This window comes from Argiope bruennichi, chromosome 1, assembly GCF_947563725.1.
Source record: "Argiope bruennichi chromosome 1, qqArgBrue1.1, whole genome shotgun sequence".
NCBI lineage: Eukaryota > Metazoa > Arthropoda > Arachnida > Araneae > Araneidae > Argiope > Argiope bruennichi.
Window position 1 is genome coordinate 119,306,594 of NC_079151.1, and position 22,230 is coordinate 119,328,823.

At 27.2% G+C, this 22,230-nt stretch overlaps 1 protein-coding gene across 5 annotated transcripts in view; it reads right to left on the minus strand.

The window, feature by feature from the left end:
• Positions 1-1,548: 1,548 nt before the first annotated feature.
• Positions 1,549-22,230, minus strand: part of LOC129962065 (feline leukemia virus subgroup C receptor-related protein 2-like) — a 108,196-nt gene continuing 87,514 nt past the window's right edge. For 3 of the 5 annotated variants that reach the window (XM_056075808.1, XM_056075778.1, XM_056075801.1), the window contains exons 6-11: positions 19,175-19,242; positions 18,002-18,105; positions 15,835-15,945; positions 14,334-14,439; positions 12,701-12,812; positions 1,549-2,280 (exon numbers count right to left, since the gene is read on the minus strand). In XM_056075808.1, the coding sequence (XP_055931783.1) occupies positions 2,213-2,280; positions 12,701-12,812; positions 14,334-14,439; positions 15,835-15,945; positions 18,002-18,105; positions 19,175-19,242 (569 nt within the window). In that variant the 3' untranslated portion in view covers positions 1,549-2,212. The remainder of the gene's footprint in view (positions 2,281-12,700; positions 12,813-14,333; positions 14,440-15,834; positions 15,946-18,001; positions 18,106-19,174; positions 19,243-22,230) is intronic. The other 2 variants (XM_056075785.1, XM_056075794.1) reach the window with 1 other exon arrangement.

The following is a 22,230-nucleotide window of genomic DNA, read 5'->3' on the forward strand; positions in this document are numbered from 1 at the left end:
ATTTTAAGCTATTAAAGATTTACTGACAACATTGTGTAAAATAGTTCATTTCAGAATATTTTTGAAGCCACTTTGTGATAAAAAAAATTTTAACGCTGATTCTAGTCCCAGTGTTTATATTTCATTCTGCATCTTTGATATGAGATTGCGGGTGTTTTTATTTTCTTTTTATTTCGCATTTTGAAATGAACAAATTTTCTCCTAATATCGAATTCCTCTTCCTGATAAAATTTCGATTTATAAAAAGAATTCAATTTATCTTGATTTTAATATGCTGTTGCAAACTTATTATCGATACTATAAGCACATATAAGACTTTATACAATGTCGCATACATAAGTTTTTAAAAACAAATTTATTAAATAAAATAAAAACTAAAAACTCTTACATAAAATGAAACTTTATTTTTATATATATATTTTTAGATGTTAAATTTCAGAAAGGAATGGTATTAACAAGTAGCATCAAAATATTCGGAATAATTACAGGTTATATAAAATGCAGTATGAAAATATTGATGAATTTGCATTTTATGGCAGTCTTTAAATGTATGATTGTAGCATAAGATCAATACATTCATGATGTTATTTTTTTAAACTTAAATAGAGTAATAATAATGATCAATATAGTAATATTTATTTTATTTCATGTAATCTTTCAATGCTGCTTTTTCATTTTTTCATCTTATATTTTATAAAACGTAATTTGTAAAAAATCCTTTTAAAAAAATCAAATATATGTATCATCTATTACAAGGCTTTCTTAATTTTTAAGACATTGAAATTACACGTTAAAAACAAATTTAAAATGATAAATGTTTCAAATGATAGCTTTTAATAAAATTTCAAACTCTATAAAACAATTTGATATGATATCACATAATAAATATAAAGATAAGAACAAGCAAAACAACAATAGAATGTATAGACAAAAGAAATATTTTTTTAAAAATTGAATTGACATATTAAAAACTGAAAAACATTATAATGGATTTTGTATTAAATATTATATTACATTTTCTCAATTTTATTTATATTTATTTAACTTTAGTTAATGACTAATGACATACAACAAAGGAAATAATTGTAATTATGTTAAAAAATGCCAATTAATAGTGTTACTAAATTAGTTCAAAATTCTTTTTTCGAATTTACAAGGAGAGTTTTGACTTTTGCTTTATACATTTAATCAATACTTCATTGATTTCATTAAATAAAATCCTTATTTAATAAAAATAAGTTATGCAATCCATTTCTCACATAAATTTGTAAAATTTGAAGATAATTTAATGCGTCTTCTTCAGATTTTTGAAATTTAAATAATTTTATATAGATATACAAGAAGGAAAAAAGGTCTTTAAATAGTGAAAATAGAAACTTTTCATTGGAACCTAAAATTTCATGATTTTGTTTATTTATCAGTAAATGCCGAAATAAAAATTAAATTAAAAATAATTATTGAATAATTTATTTTAGAAATATCATATTTTTCCCAATGATAGAATTTAATACATCATTTTATTAACATATTTCTTTAGTGGTTAATTAAGTTTATTCACCATACACACATAAAAATATTTTTTAATTATCTTTCTTCGCACAGAAACCTAATTGACGAATTTTTTTTTAGAAATCATTTTATTTATTAAGAACAAATGTTTTTTTTAAAATAAATAATTTTTTAACAATGACAATCATATTAAAATATAAGTTAAAAACATGCATAGTCCATTACATAAATAAAACCCACAATTCTAGACCCATTTTATTGAAATGGAATTTTTTGGCGATAAGGATTATTTTAATGCAATAAAATTGGAATATTTACAAGATATTTTCAAATTTTATGAAATCATTTCGAAGGAAAATAAATCGTTTGCCAAAATCTCTAATCAAAATATCACAACACTATACTTTTTTTTGAACGATTTCAGCAAACGATTTTTTATAACCGCTATTTTTTCTTGGGTAATAATATGTCTGCGTCTCCAACTTGCTATCTTCTTCGATCTCTTGCAGAATATCTTCATGGAGGAAACCTATCTCATTTTTATATCAGAAATATTCATATGTGGGAAAGGAAAGGAAAAAATGAAAATTGTTTCCGATTTGGTCACTGGAGATGTTGGTTTCCTAGTAAGATAAGATGCACGCATGCTCATTTACAGCATTATAAAACTTGGAACAGAAATCTCGGACACAGAATTCTGAATTCATTGCGGTTTCGTGTCGTCGGCGTCTTGATCTGCATTTGTTCTTTTCAGCTCGCATTTCATGCATGCTAGTGGAAGAAAGAAACAGAAAAATATTAGTCATATCATAAAAACAAAGGGGGGTAGTCACCCAAAAAATTTCTCGCATACTCTCAAATAAATTTGTCATGCCAGAGAACGCTTTGATGCATTGGCATATAATAGTTAAGAAATATTAACTTTTGGCTTGAAGTTACCATTTTTACAGAATCTGTCGTGTCATCTTTAGCGAGTTATTTGACAATTAATCCCTGGCATGCGATTAATATTGTCCGAAAAACGAATTCGTGGTTTAGATACGTTTTTCTCAATCTATTGAAACCAAGTTTATATATAAAAAAAAACTACATTTGTATTCACAAGGTCTCATACCAAATTTGATAAATTTAAGTTTTATTATCGTTCTTGAATGCTTCTGAAAGACAACTCTTTGCTAGTTTTGGCTCAAAATTTGGCACTAAACATGTTAAATCTGTTTACGGAATCCTTCCCATTTAGCTCTTTTCGTTTAGGTGTTATCCTGTTAAATTATATGGACAGATGGACTTTCTCTGAACAGATTTTACTCAAATTCCGGCAGAAATCTACAAATTTGGTGTAAAGACCGTATATCAATTTTCAACCATCTAGATCAAAGTGGTTTTGAGTTCTTTGTCACAGACAGACATTTTCGAAAATTTTGTTTTTCGAATTCAGGATTGTCTAAAACATAAAAATTCTTCAAAATCTGGAATGTGAATTTTTTGATAATTACTACACGATCTCTATACTACATGTACGAGAAAGTAAAAGGAGATTTGCATCCAGTCAGAAATTTAAAACATAATTATGTTTATAATAGACTGATAATGTTAAAAATCGAATGTTCGTTGGCGCATGGCAATGTTTACAATAGAATATTTCTCTTAGCATGACAACATTAATTCTATATTTATTTGGGTAGTTGCAGAAGGCAGTATTCTATGAAAATCAATTTTTCAATCTCGCTATTTTACAGAAAGAATAGTAGCCTTAAAACATTATGACGCTAAAAAAAATCCATGTTTTATAAACTATTAAAACATTGATTTGTAATAAACCGAAAAATACATTAATTAATTTTGTGTAGTTATTCGATAGTTATAAAGTATTCACAGCTTTATTATTTTCTGTTCACTGCTATATAAAGAAAATATGTTAAAAAAATTGTCTTTAAAACTAATTTTAAAAATTTTATTACAATCAAAAAATGAACAGAAGAAAAATGTCTCAATGACATGTCAGTTTTTATCACATTAAAACTCAGTTTTTAGTGAGACATGCAAAATGCATGTCTCACTGAAAAATCAGTTTGCATTTTGTCTGATAATATGTTCCGTATTTAGGGAAAAATTTTAAAATTTCGATACATTTTTACTTGATTAAAACTCTAATTCAAATTTTGAAACACCTTTGCTTTCTGAAAATTTCTCTATCCGAAAAATAATTACGCGCTATTTTTGAAACTTCTTGGTTCTGAACAATTTTCATGTCTTACAAAAGAAGTACAGCTTAGAGATACAAACCATTTAAGTAATTATGATATTAAAATTTCATAGCTGACTACAATACAATTAATTCCCATGGTTCCACAGAAATATTATAAACAAAACTGCATGCATCTAGCAACGCGTTATGGTGTATACTTATTGGTCTCAATAGAAAGTCATAAGATTCTATCACATGATTTTTTCAAACCTTTTATTAAATAGTATTAATTATGAATTCACATTGTTTTTTTTGTTGCCAATAACTATGCCATTGTAAACGAGTCTTTATGCAAATCTGAGATATCACATTCTGTTTTCTATAGAAAAATGGGCGACTGATTTCAAAGATAAATTTTTCTCATTAACTTGAAAAACTACTTTATGAAAAAATGATTATCTCAATCTCTACTAATAATGAAGATGAATGTATATTTATACCATTGTTTCTGGGTGTGTGTGTTAACGCTCTGCAAACCAGGCCATTTAATCTACAACTGCGGCCACTGAAAATGAAATTTTGACTCAGAACTATAACCGAAATCGCAAGTTCACATTCCAAATTCCTTTTATTAAATTCGTTGCTTTTTTAGCTACTATGTAAGCACGCTGCGAAAATAAAAGTCGCAAAAAAGTCAACCTCTTGACGAATTTGGTTAGAAACTTTACGCAGTTCAAACATTTTGTTTTCTAAATCTGTGTTTCATATTTTAATATATCTTTTTTTTTATAGTTATAGTATTATTTATTTAGACAATCAGAGAAACATAAAAACTTACCCTAAATTTGATTTCTTTTAAAACTGATTAAAAGTCTTGAAATTGGGGTAGAAACAAGATACGAAATTTCACCAATCTAGCTCAAAGTGTTTTTTAAGTTATCATACTCACAGACAGACAGAGCGATAGACACAATTTCAGAATTTTGTTTCTCGGATTCAGGGAGTCTGAAGCATTGATTCGTCAAAAATTCAATTTTTTCGAGCTTGAATTTTTTTGAAGACATTGTATATTTTGTATAGGAGAAAGATAAAATATTTGTTTCGCTTCATGTACTAATAGTTTGATTTTTCAGAAATTTCAAGAAAATTTCTTGTTTAAAAGTATTTGAATGATCGTTGCGTTTCTATTAATTTAATAAAAGATGTCACTTTCAGTGCAAACTTATGTGGATAATTATGCCTAATATTATCGTTTTAAAGTTAAATGTTCGAAAATAAATAATAATTAAGAAAACAATTTTTGATTTAATATCATACTTTTCAAATACTTTTCATGAGTTTTTCCCTTATTTTATTATTCTTTCGAATCTAATTTATTTAAAATCGTTTGCTGTTTATTTATACTAATTTGTTTATAGTTTATTCGACGGCTAAAAACTCAATTCTCTTGACTCAAAAAACTAACTTATGCGAAAAATGCATTTCAAAAAGTTTTTTCTAAACTACAAAATAAACTGAACTTATTGTATTTTAAAACTCACGATAAGCAATAACTATTTCGCACTTGAATGCATACGTTAAAAAATTTCTTGACGCAACAATGGAAATAAATTCATGAATTCTCTTTTCACATGTAAACATCACACTTTTTTTTTTAACAAAATAGTTTCTGGTATTACATAATCCAATGAAAAAAATCATCCCATTGCAAAGCACATAAACAGTCGATGAAGTTTGAATGAAAATTTAAAATAGTTGAAAGTTTGAAAGCATATGCAATAGAAAGAATCTTCAGAATGGATTAAAAAATATCTTGATTTTTATTTTTTTCTCTTATTATTTCTATTTTTGAAAATTTACTAATTTTTGCAATATTACTGAAAATTCAGGAGTTGCAGTAGAAAATAATGTAATTGCAAATTCAGTAGAAAAAAATGCATATTGTTTTCTTTGATCGGCTGAGTTTCAATCTATGTTTGGTATTTATCTTCAAAAATCATCGTAAGCAAAAAACGTCATACAAAAATTAATGCATAAATCCATAAGAAAAAACAGTCGAATAAAATTTAATCATCTATGAATTAAAGCCATGAGTCATCCGTAATTCTAAAAAACATTCAGCATATTTTCCAAAATAAAATTTATATAGAAAGAACTAAATACTCTAACTTTCTAAGCATTTCGGCAGATTATTTCCATTAACTATATTTAAAACTTACAACTGTTTAAATTTTTTTTTGATTAATTTTTTTTTCTTACAACTATTTTAAAATATTCCACGCATTTAAACATAATGTGCATCTTTCATTGTACAGAAATTGACGAACTGGAATCATGGTTTCTCTTCACAAAATAACTCTGAATTGTTATTTTGTGTTCTTATACAATTCTGATTACAGATTCTTTCAATCAGGTATATCTACAACTACATTAAAAGACATAAGTTTTAGGAGAAATTATTTTATTTCCATGAAAGTAAATATGATTCTTATTTTTATAATTTCGCACTCTTATTTATCTAACTTGCATATCTTACTTTTATAATTCTGATTACAGAATATTAAATTGCAATGCATTATTAATTAAATTAACAGTATATTAAACTGCATGCAAAATTAATGGATTATGTGTGTTTCACAGAAATGGACGATTTGAAAAATGATTAGACTTTCCAAATTAAAATGAGACGATAAATTTTAATTGAAAAAATTATAACCTATAATTTTAAATAAATCTTTAATTTTATAAATATCGGCTAAATTATTTATTCAAATGTTATAAAAACAGAACTTGAAAGAGAGACTTTTTTTCTAAAAACAAAGCAGCAAAGTATATGGCATTTAATATGTCGACTCGATAATGACTTTTCCCCCCATTGTATTCAAAGCATTAAGATAATTTAAGTTGATCGTGATGCCAAAAGAGTGAAATTAACATCTCTCTGTTTCGAATATAAACACGGTGTTCTTGGGTTGAACTTTTAGCATTCGGTTTCAGCATCTTTTACAAAGCGGAGATAAACATTTGCTTTGCTACATTTCTTAGAATTGTGAGTACAATTTTTTATATACTTTTATGGTTATTGCAGAATTAATGTTAATAGATAATTAAAACAAAATCGTGTGAATTTTTTAAACTGATTAATTCTATTTGCTTTTTGCCATCAATTTTCAAGCCATTATTTCTAAAACTTCAATAGTTTTTTTTATTTGGTGTACTCAGAAGCAATGCATTTCATTTGTTCTTATGAGATCTATAACTCTAAATGCTATATATGGATATTGTTATGAGTATGCCTTCATACGCAGATTTCTGGATAATAATTACAATAAATTAATTAAAATAAATTTATAAGAATTAAATTTAAATTAATACATTATTGCATTAAAATAAATTTTTAAGAATTATTTAAATTTAAATTAATTCATTATTGTATTAAAATAAATTTCTAAGAACTCGTAAGTATATTGTCTATATCGTACAAACTAATAAATTCTAATACTAAAAGTATAATAATACAAGAGACGGCATAAACTCAAATCTAAACAATTAAAAAATATTGATGTAAAATAGTTTGGAGAAACTATTAAGGGACAGTTTTCATTACCGAATGTGTCATCGAAATTCAGAACAAAATTCATCCTTTAATTCAGAATTAATAGGAACTCGTAAATATAATATATATGTCCTATTTATTTAGAATGTGCACACCAAATTTTGTTTCTATTTGACAATTTTATCAAATAGAAATAAATAGAATTTTTTTTTCAATTTGGCAACAATAAAATAGAATTTTTTAACTTTGTCAAATAGAATTCATTACTTTCCAATTAATGGATTCATTTTGTTCAAAATTTCAATGGCACACATTTTGGTTATGAAAGCCTTGTTTCTTAATACTTCTGCAAACTATTTTACATTAGTATTTTTTTAATTATTTAAATTTGAGTTTGAACCATTTTTTTGTATTATTATTACTTGCTATATTAGAATTTGTAATTCATTCTTGCATTAAAATAAATTTCTAAGAACTCGTAAGTATATTGTCTATATCGTACAAAATATTATTACTCGTACAAATTACTAATTTGTAAGATATTTATAATGGACTTAATAGTTCTCGGAAACTTATTTTAATGAAATGATGCATTAATTTAAATTTAATTAATGCTAAGAAATTTATTTTAATTAATTTATTGTAATTATTACCCAGAAAACTTTGTAAAAAGATAAGTAAAATATTTGAGTTGAAAATCTTCCATAGGAATCAACGAAAAGACGTTGCTTCTGAGCGGCCAGACCATATAAAGAGTAAGAAAAAATTATTGAAAAGTTAGAAGTAATGGTTTTAAAATAGACATCAAAAAGGCAAATATAATAATTCAGTCAAAAATAAAATTATACGATTCAGTTTCACATAACTTGAGGAAGTTTTATAAATGAAGTGAAATGAAAAAGAAGTTGCTTCTGAACAACCGTGTCAAACAAAGAATTAAAAAAAAAACTACTAAAATGTTTTAAAAATAGACGGCGAAAAGACAGGTATAAGTCTGCGACAATAATTGTCGGTATTCTCAAGTTAATATGTAATTAAATGACTTTAATGGATGACTTTTCTTACATATTTTACAAAAAAATTGCAAAATCTCCATCCCTAGTGTATTTGCATACCTTAATTTAAAAGGTATTAAAAAATGTTATATTTATGCAATTGATTGCATATCATTCTTAATATCTCTAGCGTATAAATTACCGTAAATAAAAAAATTAAATTAAATTAAATTAAAAAGTTGCATCTGATTGCGACATTTTAAAAGAATATGAAAAAATAAAAAAGGTTCCTCATCCTTTAAGAAAAATACAATTAAAGTTTAAATATTTGCTGTTGTTGTTTCTAATGGCACTTGCCATGGACAAGCTCTCTGACGAAGTCAACGATTTAAGGCCAAGGGAGCGTCTCTTGTTTTTAGTAGCGCCAACTAGGGCCAAGAGTACGTCTTAGCTACTCACGCATCACATTCGCTTGCACAACCCCTTTTCACAGGGGGGCACATTCACACATCTCACAGATAGAACAGATGAAGAACAACCATGCCCGAACCGGGACTCGAACCCGGGACGCCCAGATCACGGGAAAGACGAGCTACCCCTACGTCAGGACGCCGGCTTAAATATTTGTAAAAACAATAAGAAAAGTCTGAAATTACAATGAGGCAATGGGAAATATTATTGCAAATATTCTGTCAAAATCTTTTAAAATGTTGTCAAATTTAGGAAAAATTTCTCGAAAACTAAATTATTGTCAGCAAAGAAATAGTTTTAAACATTTTAAATACATCCGTCATAAAATTGAAACAAGCATTTTCTGTTATTATCTTACTGTTTATCCGAGAGTATTTTTCAACGAATTTTTTTCCTGAATCTGGAAAGTACTCATGGGCTGGGAAGGGGAGGAATCTGACGTTATTGAAGGAATCTATTAAGACGATTCTGTTTTCATATAAAGGTGAGTTCAAAATTGTAATCGTAAATATGTCCACCACTTTTAAAGATAACTCCATGAAACTTTCCCCAGTGTTTTTATTAAGATAGTGCTCACATTTTTTAATTGAACTTTTTGGAGGAACACCTTTATATTTTGAGTAATCATTTATAATATCATTATTCCGTTCTTAAGGTTGCTTTACCCTGTCTCAATATATTCAGTATAGACACTTTACTATAGGTGCACGTTATTTGCTACTTATATAAGAAGCCATTTAAAATTTCAATGTCTTAAAAAGATTTTATAAAATATACAAACAGTTATTATAATTATTTAATAACGCTTTAAGTTTTAGGGTAACCATTTAAATTATGATATGATTCATATGAAACCTGGATAAAGTTGGAAAGAAGTATAAAATTGAGTTTAAATAACAGGTTATTAATCTGAGAGGATATAGTTAGTAGATAAATCTTAAGTTAAAATTTAATATAGAAAATGACTTATAAAATGAGTCTTTGAAAATTAATTGAATCAAATCGGGAGTAATTTTTTTTTTAAAAAAAGAGTAAATTTGAAAAAAACATTTGTAAATGTATATATATTACAATCTCAGTGAAATCTTCGTAATTCTACTTAGTATATATTACACAGAAGAGAATACCCGGGGACTTCAGATATATAAAGTTTCGAAATAAATCAACTATATAACAAGATCGGCGAAACATGCTATGACTGTAAGTATATCCTTGTCAGTAAACACTGAAAGAAAAAAAACATTTCTATTTTGAAAGTGTAATTCTGTAATTTCAGATGGCATCCTATAATCGAATTTCAGAAAAAAAGGGTGAAAATTCAACCTGAAAAATAAAACCTTATCGAGTGTCGATTGATATTCTAAAAACATTAATCATTATTACCTGTGTGGTAACGTTTTATATTATATGCCATCAGAGAGTTTCTTCATTTATAACAAATGACACAAAATGTTTATTTCAGGTCTCATTGTCACCACTTTTATTCTAAAATAGGCCTTTATGATACCATAATAATATTTTTATATAGGAATTGTTTCCTTGAGGGGAGGGGGGCATGATGATGCGAATTCAAACAGATAGAAATGTATTTATAGGCTTTTTCTGAAGACACTGCTTTTTTCTCGTTAAAGTTTATTTAAAAATTACGGAAGATATAAATCAATAATTGTTACTAAGCATTTTCTTCTGTGTAAAATGTACTGAAATGAATTCAAAACATTTCGGTCAAACTGAGAAGAGATTAAAGATATTTTCCAAATTTAGGTTTTAAATTTAACCTAATTAAACAACCTTCCCATTTTGGATGTCTTTTTAATATTTATAACTTTCTTACCTAAATCTTTCCTCTTCGATTATCAATCTGATATTTAATCGCAAAGCAACTTTTTACTCTCTCTCTCTCTCTCTCTCGGGAATTTAAATCTGATCTATACAAATTATATCCGACATCCGAGAGCAAATAAAGTATAATATTTTGGATGACAAATCCAACAATTTAAAGAATATACAATTACTGTAATGTATTATATCCATATCAAAGCGCAATTCAGATGTATTGAAACCACTCAGCATTTTGGCTTTATTCAAACAGCAATTTAATTCTTTGTAAAATGACAGCAAAGTTATTCTTTGGCTGGAAACTGGAACAATAAGCGATAATTGCATCTGATCAAATTTAAGAATTTATTGAGTGAAATGCAATGGCCCACCTTTCATTGCCTTCACTATTCCAACCAATAAACATTAGAAAAATATGTAAATACTAGTAGCCTTTAGAGAACTTTTGTTAGCTGAGAATATTGGTTAAATATATAATTCAATTAAATCGCTTAGACTTAATGCTAGGCCTATTATTCCGGAAAAGGTTATTATCATAGTGTGGCACATGTTTTAGCTCTGCATGAACTTTCCTAAGGGGGGTCATTTCATTCTGCATTAGGAAGGTTCCTGGAGGATTCATTTGTTTTCTAACTTTCGTGGTATTGCAATTTCACTTTTAATTTGTAAACTACACAGATATTAAATAGAATTCCTTTTTCTGTCGTTTCCAACAATGGAAGAAACTTCCGCTGTTAAATATTTGACGATACAATGAAAATGATTCGAGTTTCAATACAACAATGTAATCTATTGTTGAAAATTGAACAAAAATTTAAAAAAGTAGCCAACATTCAGAAAAATTGCCCCATTATTCCATTGGCATAATTAAGAAGATAATTTTTTGAATTTTGAAATGGTGTAAATTTTGTGCAATAATATTTTAAAGTGTTATCATTAAAAAAATACCACAAAATTCAGTTTAATTTTTAATTAATTAAAATTCTATTTAAAATTTCGGAAGAAATTTCTCAGAGGTGCATATTTCCATCCTCTAGTGTTTATACTAAGTACAAAATTTGGTAGCTGCTGGTTAAATGGCCTGAATTAGAAAGCACTAACACACATTTATTTTTATTATTATAAGAGATAATTAGTGACTGTTCCAAACCAAGCCTGATAGTTAATTTTAAGCCATTAAAGATAAATATATACTTCCAATCTCAAAAACTCTCTAAATGAGAAATGTTCTAACCTAAAGAATAACATTATACATTTATGAAGTTAATAAATGTAAAATTGAAAAAAATTATAAGACCTGAATTTTTATATAATCCTTCGTACCTATTAGCCAAATTAAATAGAATTTTCTTTACAATTTTCTTTACAAACTAATTTTTTAAACAAAATATATTCTTCTATGACCAAAAATAACCAAGTTATGTAACTTTGAAGATCACTATTTTAGATGATTTAAGATTTTAAATCAACCTCGGTAGTAGCACGAGACAGTTTGTAAAACGGATAAAAATATTGTTGAAGGGTGAGACTTTTTATAACTTCATTATAAGGTAAGTGAAAATAACACACGAATTTCTGGGACAGTTATTTAACTATTAACAGTTATTAACTTCCACATTTCACAAGTCAACATGAACAGGAAAATGCACGACAACAATTCAATCTAATAATCTTTAATAATCTAATTATGATTCCCCAGAAGGAACATGGGAAATATCTCTTGATGGTAATAAGGTAGCGCCATCTGTTGTATCAAAAGAGAAGGTAGTAGAGTTATGTAACCGCTGCAATTGGAAATTTAAAACTGAATAACTCGATAAATTTTCACCAGAAAAAAATTGGCCTTTTTTATTTGTAATATTTATGCGTCATAACTGTTCTAATTTTGACTGAGTGAGCTCTGAAAAAAAGTTGATTATTATTATCATCATCTTTTCAGCATTTACAGATTGAAACATAAAATATAATTATTTATCATTATAAATCATTCAAAGTATATGTCTAGTTAGAAATCTATGTATATAATAACGCGGAAATTTAGCTCTTGGGCTATGATTACAATGGATTTATTGTGCAATTATGTAATCAATTGCCCTAGCAATCAAAAGCTATGTTAAAAACATTACGTGAATGATAATTTACCCATAATTATTGTCCCAACCAGCAGACAGGCACAAAAGAAGATATTCGACGAGAAATCTCCATATATCTGCAACAGAGGCGAGGCGATATTCGTGAGGATTATACTAAATATCTGAAAAGAATCAAAACACAGGATGAATCATTTCCGATCAGCACAATACAAGCAATTTAACACACAAAAAGTGTTAGGAATTAGATTCCATTATTTTCTAGAATTATTAAACTCATGATGGTAATCATATAAAAAGATAATGGAAATGGAAATCACCGCATTCGGACAATGAAAGAGCGTGGATAATGAATGCCACCTTACATCACGAATATGAATTCATTGCTTGCTGTTTTATGTTGTTGACAACAGTCTGGAGAAGGAGGTAAGAGTTATTCACCCTTTTAGTTATTGAACGTTGTTCTTTTTTTATTTTTGTTAGCGGCGAGATATATGTTTTTATTCTATTCTTTATCAAATTGTCACACTTGTTTAACACGTTAGCAGCCACGTGACTTACTTGTAATTCATACATATTATCCTGTTATTTTATATTTATCACCTACTTTGATGACCATTTCTCAAGTGCAGTTAAAAGACAGCAAAGAGAGGAGGAGTCATTTAATTATAAAGTTTTCTAAATCACAGGCATAAACCAAACCAGTGAACGTGTTAACGTTATTTAAATTAGTTGCATATATGATAAAATTGTTAGAGAATATGATGTGAATATATTTGCTAATGTTTTTAATCAAGCAGATTGACATAAATAACTATTCCTTTCATAATATTTTTGTATGATAGGGAACAGCTAGGAATAATTTTGCAGCTGATATAGTGCGACTCTGACGAGTTGGCGACTGAACTTTGACTTCAAACAAATGCCTTTAATGTGAAGCAGAAGAATATGAAATGGAAAATGGTAACGACGATACGATTGCAATCAATACGATTATGTTTGAAGTTGGAGTATTTTCCCCTATTTCTCATTACTGATTTAGTTTCCATTTCTGTCTTGAAGAAGTGGAACCCACCAAATCTGACAATTTTTTTTCAATCCTATATTTTCGAAATAGATTCGGCCAATATTGTACAGTTCTTAAATTATATCCTTCAACTCGTCAGAGGTATGCTTTAATTTACATCTTAGCATCCTGACTTATGAGTTCCGATTTCTAATTAGATGGTTCGTTGGCATTATTGAGCAAGTTTCTACTCTTTCAATCCATGTAAAGATGCAATAAATGTTTGAAATATAGTAGTGTCCAAGTAGTTTTTCTTTTTTCTTATAGCATTTTTTCATAAATTAGAGATTTAGTTTCTCAAGGATCAGTTTCTAAAGGATATCCAAAAATAATTTTAAAAAAATCGTTTCCTAAAATCCTAAACGAGGGTTTGTTGCAACTTCATACGATTCTATAAAGTAAATTTTTCTATTGTGGACGAATATTGTGGCCGGACGTTATAATACATATTTGAAAAGAGTTATAAAAAGTATGGTCTTTTATAAACACAAAACGAAGTGATATATTTCATAATGAGATATTCTTTATTTTAAGTGTGTTGTTTTATAATTACAATATTCAATAGAATATCCTTCAAAGTATCCTGAATTTTTCTAAACAGAATAGAATTTGTATTTACCTGAGTAGAAGCATTTAGCAAACTAGCGGACATAGCTTCCGGTTCAGGATAAGTTATTTCTGCGCCAAAATCGAAACCCGCAGGTAGATATCCAGTCATAATGAACCTAAAAACAATTAACAAATCTTTTTAATTCTCTTGATATCTTATTTATCCTTTTAAATACAGTAATAATATGAAAAAGAAGAGGGGGGGGGTACGGATTGATTCCTCCGCTTAAATGTTCAGAACTTCTAGAAATGTTACGACATTTTAATAAGGGTAGATTTATTTCATACAAAAAAAATAAATAAAATAATTAATTAACAGTAGCTCTTTCGAGTTGGGGAAGGAAAAATTAAATTCCTGCGGCCAGATTGTATAATGTGTAGTGATACGGCAATCCTCTCCAAATCTACAATTATTAATGATATTAAATTAATGTTGTTGTTGTTTCTGATGGCACTTCCCATAGACAAGCCCTGCTCTGACTAAGTTAGCGAATTTAAGCTGAAGTTTTTGCGTCTCTTATTTTTCAGTAGCGCCATTTAGAGCTAAGAGTACGACTTAGCTACTCACGCTTCACAACCCTTTTAACGGGGAGGAGACGGACTTCATTCATGCATTTCATTCATTCAACCACAGATCGTAATTTAGACCTGAATCATAGAATGATCACCTCTGATCCAGTACCCCCAGTGGTATTACTCTCGACATGGAGGGCTTTGTGATCACGACAGATTTATACGTGCGCCAGCCACCACCACACACGGAGAGTCTTCGGCTGGCGGGTTCGAATTCACAACCCAAGGGATGCGAATCTAACGCTCTACCAAATCCAACGCCCTACTATCCCGGCCTAAATAAAAATAACAATTAATGATATCCGCAGCTAAGCAGTAATAATATAAATAATAGTAATATAAGTAATAATATTTATTTTTTTAGAAATATTTAGAAAGATTTAGACTAACTTATAAACCTTTTATCATAATACTCTTACGAAGGATTTTCAAGGAATTATTTTCGTCTTTTTCAATCTTTTTGCATCTCTTTGTAAAATTATGTCTTGTATAATGTTCACGATTTGCTCCACAGCGGTGAATATTATTTCAGATATCATGTCCTGGTATGCTTGATTTGATTTCGAAATGTCTTCATGTTAATTTTTTTTAATAAAAAATATTGGTTTTTATAATAATATTTAAACATTTTAGTTACATCTTCTGGCCCAAATCTTTTATTACCATTTTTTCATCATAATGGTTTCTTCATTTTTATTCATTGGAACTAGGTTTTAATTGCATGTTTTATTATAATTTCTCATAACAGTTTTAATTCGATGAATTGGTGCAGTGTAGCCAAAAGCTATTTTTGTGCCATAAAACATGAATGAACTCAAACCCAAGGTCACAGCTTTATGCGGGGAAGCGAGTAACACACACATTAGAAAGTATGTGAAAAAGTATTTTGGATATAATTCTTGCTTATTTATTTGAGTTTTCATTTTAAAATTACTTACCCTAACAAACCGAACATCAGAAACTGTATCCAGATTTTTTCCAGCCTTATTAAGAATAAATACGCCACCATTGACAAAAAGCTCGCAATGAAAGCCATCAACGATAGAGATCTAAAACAAAAATAAATGTGTAGTTGAAAAAATTTATTTTTCAAAATTAATGAAAAAAAAAATTTATTTTTCAAAATTAATGAAAAAAAAATTTATTTTTCAAAATTAATGAAAAAAAAATTTATTTTTCAAAATTAATGAAAAAAAAATTTATTTTTCAAAATTAATGAAAAAAAATTTATTTTTCAAAATTAATGAAAAATTTTTTTTTTCAAAATTAATGAAAAAAAAATTTATTTTTCAAAATTAATGAAAAAAAATTTATTTTTCAAAATTAATGAAAAAAAATTATTTTCCAAAATTAATAAAAAAATTATTTTTCAAAATTAATGAAAAAAAATTATTTTTCAGAATTATTGAAGAAAAATATTTTTCTAAATATTGATTTCAAATTTTTAAGATCAGCGAAAATTTTTTAAGAAAAATTTATAATTTCTTGTATTATTTCCTGGTGAAAATATAAAATTACTGAATACTCATAAATGAATAATTTCTTCAGTAATAGACGATTCTTGCCAGCATGTCATGTGCAGTTTTATCTCTATCTCTTCTAATAATAGAAAAGAACACGCATATGGGTATTAAGGTTATAAAAACTAGATATTCTGATCAAAAACAACCGAATTCAATATAAATGTATTTTGAAGGGTGGGAATGTATGTAGTTATTTTTATTTTAATTGCTTACTCTTTTAATATTAATTAGAATTTAATTAAAATGTAATTAGAATTTTATTAAAATTTACTTTTAATTAAAATTGTATTTTTATCACTTAAACATAAGGTGATATTTTGGCATTTTTTTCCCTTCTTTTCTGCAACTTCCGAAAATATCATTGCAAAAAACTGATTTGTATGCCATTTTAAAATGTAAAAAAATTATCTTTTTAATAATTACAAACTAGTTGTGCAATATTTTTTGTACAATTTTTAATAATGAAATTCATTTTAAGAATGAACTTAAAACAAATTTATGGTTTAATCAAATATTTAATTATATGATTTTTTTCTATCATTGAGATTAAAAAATAAAAACTTTCAGCAAATTGCATAAAGAATAAGAAACTGAATTTACAGAGTGACGAAAAACAACTTTCCATTGAAACAGACTACCGGAATACGCTTTTAATAATTTTGATGTCATGAGTCTTCGTTCAATTAAGGAAATTCGAGTTAATGGAACGTTGTAAGATTATTATAATAACATAATTCTAAAATCTAATACAATTTGAAATGTGCTTCGCTGAAGGAATTATGAACACCAAACTGTACATTAGAAATAGCATGCGATAAAGTTTCGGAGAGACTTTTCGCACTGGTTTATATGAAAATAGCGAACATGGAAACGCAGTTTTGCAGAATGATAACTGTATAATGCTTTTTAAATGAACGTTTTGAAAAGAGGAACACATAAAAATGAATGCTATTTTTGCATGCTTTCTAGAAACTACCCGTTTCTTAAGCTTCAAACTATAGCTTGCAGAGCATCTTAAATTCTTGAAACTAAAATAATACTCCTAGCATTTTAGAATTCCATCGGCTTGTTTATTCTTTCAACTTAACAGCGTATCTTACAAACATTGCCAGATTCCAGAAGGTTTACAATTGATCATCAGCTATTATACAAAAACGAAATAATATTAAAAAAATATGTTTATCAAAAAAAATCGTTTGCTTTTACTTTTTAATAATATTTTAAGAAAATAAAAACGGTAGCTGTTATAAAATGTCTGTAAAGGAATCGTCTGCTAAATGTCTATTAACAGATTTAGATTATGATATTTACCGAACAGCTATATTTTCTTCTCTCAAGTCAAGTGAAAATTCATTAAATTAATGATATAATAGCATAATCTTCTAAAAATTCCTTAAATAAAAATATATGGAATATTATCTTAATTAGAAGAATCAAGAATTCATTGAATAACATACTTCAGCACAATAAAAAAGCTATCTTGATTGAATTTCAGATACAAAATTCTTAATTCGAGAAATTAAATTTTTTCTTTAACATATTTAATAATTTATGATTTTGTTAGTAGAAATACTTTTATTACTTGTATTTGTGTGTTTTATCCAAAAGCGCCCCAAGAATGATGGATCCAATCATTCCAGCGAAGACCATGATGGCTCCCATCCAGCCAGCATCGACTTCTTCGCCCTGCGAGTATTAAAAATAATCTCGGATATTAATTTTTATAGAAATTATTATCAGCACACAGCATACCTACAGGTATAATATAATTTTTGCAAGTTATTCTATTGATTTTCTAATACCAAAATCATCCACGCTTTCGCGCATGCGTCAGGAGGAGTTTATTTCATCAAAAAAGAAAAAAGTGAGAGGAAAATTGAAAGGAGTTGTTTACATTTAGCAATAAGGTGAACACGGATTATTCGGGGAATTATAAATTTTTGTTTAAAAAATATAATATCATCAAATGTGACCGAAATTATCTATCCTTGTTAATCTGAAAATGTTATTAAAAATGCAATAACAAATTAAAAGGATTTAGCATAAAAAATTATTATTACTTGCAAGAAAGTAAATTACCAAATTTTAAGAAAGAAATCTTAAATCTTCCATTTGTTCACCATAATTTACTGGTAATTTTATTTGTTCAAGATAATTTACCGGTAATTCCCTTTATTCAAGATAATTTACTGGTAATTCCATTCGTTCAAGATAATTTACTGGCAATTCCATTCGTTCACCATAATTATTAGGTCTCTTGCAGTAAACAAAAATTGCTCTACAATATTTTGTTGTGAATTAGTATTATTTTTCCGACAATATCATGAGTTATCCTCAGTTTTTACGCATTTTAAGTCTGCATATAATACGAGTTCACCTTAGAGTTAAATGTAAACATCTCCTCCCTTCATCATTTTCTCACCCCTATTTTGACTAAATAAACGCATCCTAACGCATGCGCAAAAGCGCGGAGAATCCGAGAATAAACAAGTGTTTATTCTCAGTTAGAAACTCGTGTTAATTTTTTTTTGTGCGATTATAGTACTTCGTATACCCCATAAAAAGAAAGTAAAAAGATGCCTAAAAATATAATAAGTAAATTTTCATCGATTATTATTAGTTTTTTATAATATAATAATTAATACAGCTTTTTAATACAAAAATAGAAGACCTGTTTCCCCTCAGAAATATTCTTCTAATATTTGTATAATATTTTTCAAAATAAATTTAAAAAACAATAAATATTGTTACTTACAGGAAAATGTATTAAAACCATTTCGTTCATGAGTGTTGATATCGCAAAATATGTTCCCGTTATCAAACCTAAAATAATAAACAATCATAAAAAATAAATTTCCTGGGTTAAATGTTTTCATTGAGTATTTGGCAACACTGAATTTAGAGGAAAGAAAACTTTGGAAATACGTTTGAGGAAAATAAGTTTTAATGGGAATAAAAATATATTTGATTAGATTAGGAAAGCGATAAAAACACCACAATTATTTTAATTTGTCAGCTAAAAAATTTTAAACGTATAATCTGAACATATAGTCCCAAGCATGATAATATTTTATACATGATTTACCTATACTTATTTTATTTTAATCATTCTTTCTTTATTGTAAAGATGAAGTGCATTTAACATTTTCACAAGTCAAATGAGCTTAAATCCAATGACAAAACAATGACAAATGTTGTTTTAAAATATAATTAATAATATATTTAAAAATTAATAAAAATTAAAGACATAAAAATACAGAAATAAAATTAGTATCTTTGAAAACGCTATTTTATGAATTTTAAAATGCTGAAGATTTTCAGGTTCTTTTTGCAATAATATATGAAAAATCAAACTTTCCATTATTTTTAATCAAATATCTAATTAAAATTCTAAAAATATGAATAATCTTTTCTTAAACAGCAAGGACAAGTTTTAAGTACAAAGTCTGTAGATTATTTTGAAGAAATTCTTTCACAACTTATGATGCAATTAATAGATAATATAACAGCTTATAAATATTATAAAAAATATCCCTGTTTTGTTCCATTTTTTAATACAACGTTCTGGATTGAAGTGATTCTTTTTTTTTCTTTACTAATAAATAGTGCATGTTAAAAGAATTAATAAAGATTAAAATTATTTTTTAATTAAATCTAGCTAAATTTTTCCCTTATTTTTTAAAATATAAAAGAATATTTTTCAAAATTAGCTAATAATTGAAAAAAGCATCATGTATTATTTTCCAAATGTTTCTTAAAAATATTCGTAAAAAACGAATCTTTTCAACGATCAATTTGTTTGTTTATTCTCTTTTCAAAAGATTTTTTCCCCTTCTTTTTGTCTGAAAACCAAACGATTTTTTTTAACTGCGTGTGTAATTGAATCGTTTGTCCAGAAACTTTCAAAAAAGAATTCTCTCTTCGAATAAAAAAGCTTTAGATATTAAACATCTACTGCTATGACATATTTTATCCTTTTTTCCCTTCATATATGAAATAAAGAGTTTCGAAATATAAGGAGTTATATTTATAGCCAATTAAATAGCATGAATACAAATCCCACAAAAAAAAAATTATCTTTCACTTTGCGAAACAGAAAATTGGCAGGCGTTTTGTAACTTTTTATTGCATTGAAGAAAACATTTTGCTCGGGTTCTTTTGTGAGAAATAGTTATTTCAATGCTTTAGTGCTACTTTTATCTGCCATTATTGTACAGAATGCTACAAGCTTATGCCTCGATTTCAAAAAGTTATTAGAAGTAGATGATTTTATTTCAAAGAGACAATTTCAAGAAGTCATATTTTAAAGCTTTGAATATAAGTATAATACATGATCAATACACTCTCAATATCAACATAATGTTTATATAAATATATAATATCTACAAACAGCATGATGAAGAAATCATTCTAAACGTTCTATATTATAGACGGGTGGAACTACAGATATTAAATTTGGCACGTAGTTATTTCTTGGATAGTACATATTCACAAAATGGTTTTTTCAAGATCTTTGTTATATTTGCAACTAACAAAAAATCAAAATGTTAAAATTTGATCTCAAACATTTTGGATTAGATTACCGCACAAATACAAATTTCACACTAATTTAAAGTACCAATTTTATTTCATATTAATTTTCGAAATTTTAAAACATTTCCTAAAATTAGTTTTATATGCAATTATGTAAATAATTTTTCTTTTCGTAACAGCATGCAACAAAATAAATAACAAGATTATGAAAAGTTTATGTAAATACTTTAATACGCGACTCTCATGCGACAATGCAAAAGTAAGTATATATTTTCAGAATTTATTAATTAAATAGTAGTCTTTGATGACCAGCTATTTCCTCTCCTTAGTAGTATTATTTTAGTCCTAATAGTATAAATTGCTTAATAGTATTAATTTAACCACATCAACCAACTTTGATGAGTTGTACAATTGGGGTATGATGTATGGTTTTTGAGATCAGTTTCTATGAAATGTAGGAATTTAGGGATATGCAAACATTCATTTTATGCATAGAAGTCATGGGTATTCACATGAAAAAATTTGTCGGGCATGACTTTCCCATAGATAATGTGCCGTGAAGCATAAAAAGGGGTGGAGATTCGAGACATGTGGACATTGATGACATATCTAGAGGGCGTGCATTTTCTTAATAAATCAAAAACTAGCAAATTCGAACCAATTATTTGGGCTATAGAAAATGGTTCCTTGGTTAATTTTTTAGATTGTGTAACATATTTCAAAACATAATCTGGCTCTTGAAAAATTGTACCATACAGTGTACCAAAGGATACAATAATTATTAAAATTAAGGAATTAAGCCAGACCACTATGGCTCTTAAACAATTCACAAAATTAGACGTTTTGGCAATGCTGCCACATATGGTTCCTAAACCAAAGATTCAAACTCATCCATTTGGACATTAAATCTCTATGCTTCTACGTTACTCCAACGATTGCACTATTTCCACTTCACTAAGATACTCTTTATATATTCTCCTCTGTTAGTGCTGACACGAGCTTTCTGCAATTGGTTGTTCCATGCTGATGTCAAAAATGCATTATGTGATTGAATTAAAGTTACTACACTGTGTACATTTGTTATTGGTAGTACAGCAATACAATGGCATTTTCTAAATTTAAAAGTTACGTTTCCTTAATAGATTTAAAAAGAACATCCATTTAGTAATAAAAAAAAAATATGACCAACTGGAATAGTCTCCACAAAACTTTCTCGCATACTCTTTAATAAATTTCCCACGGCGAAGAACGCCTTGCATGGCATTGGTGTACAATTGT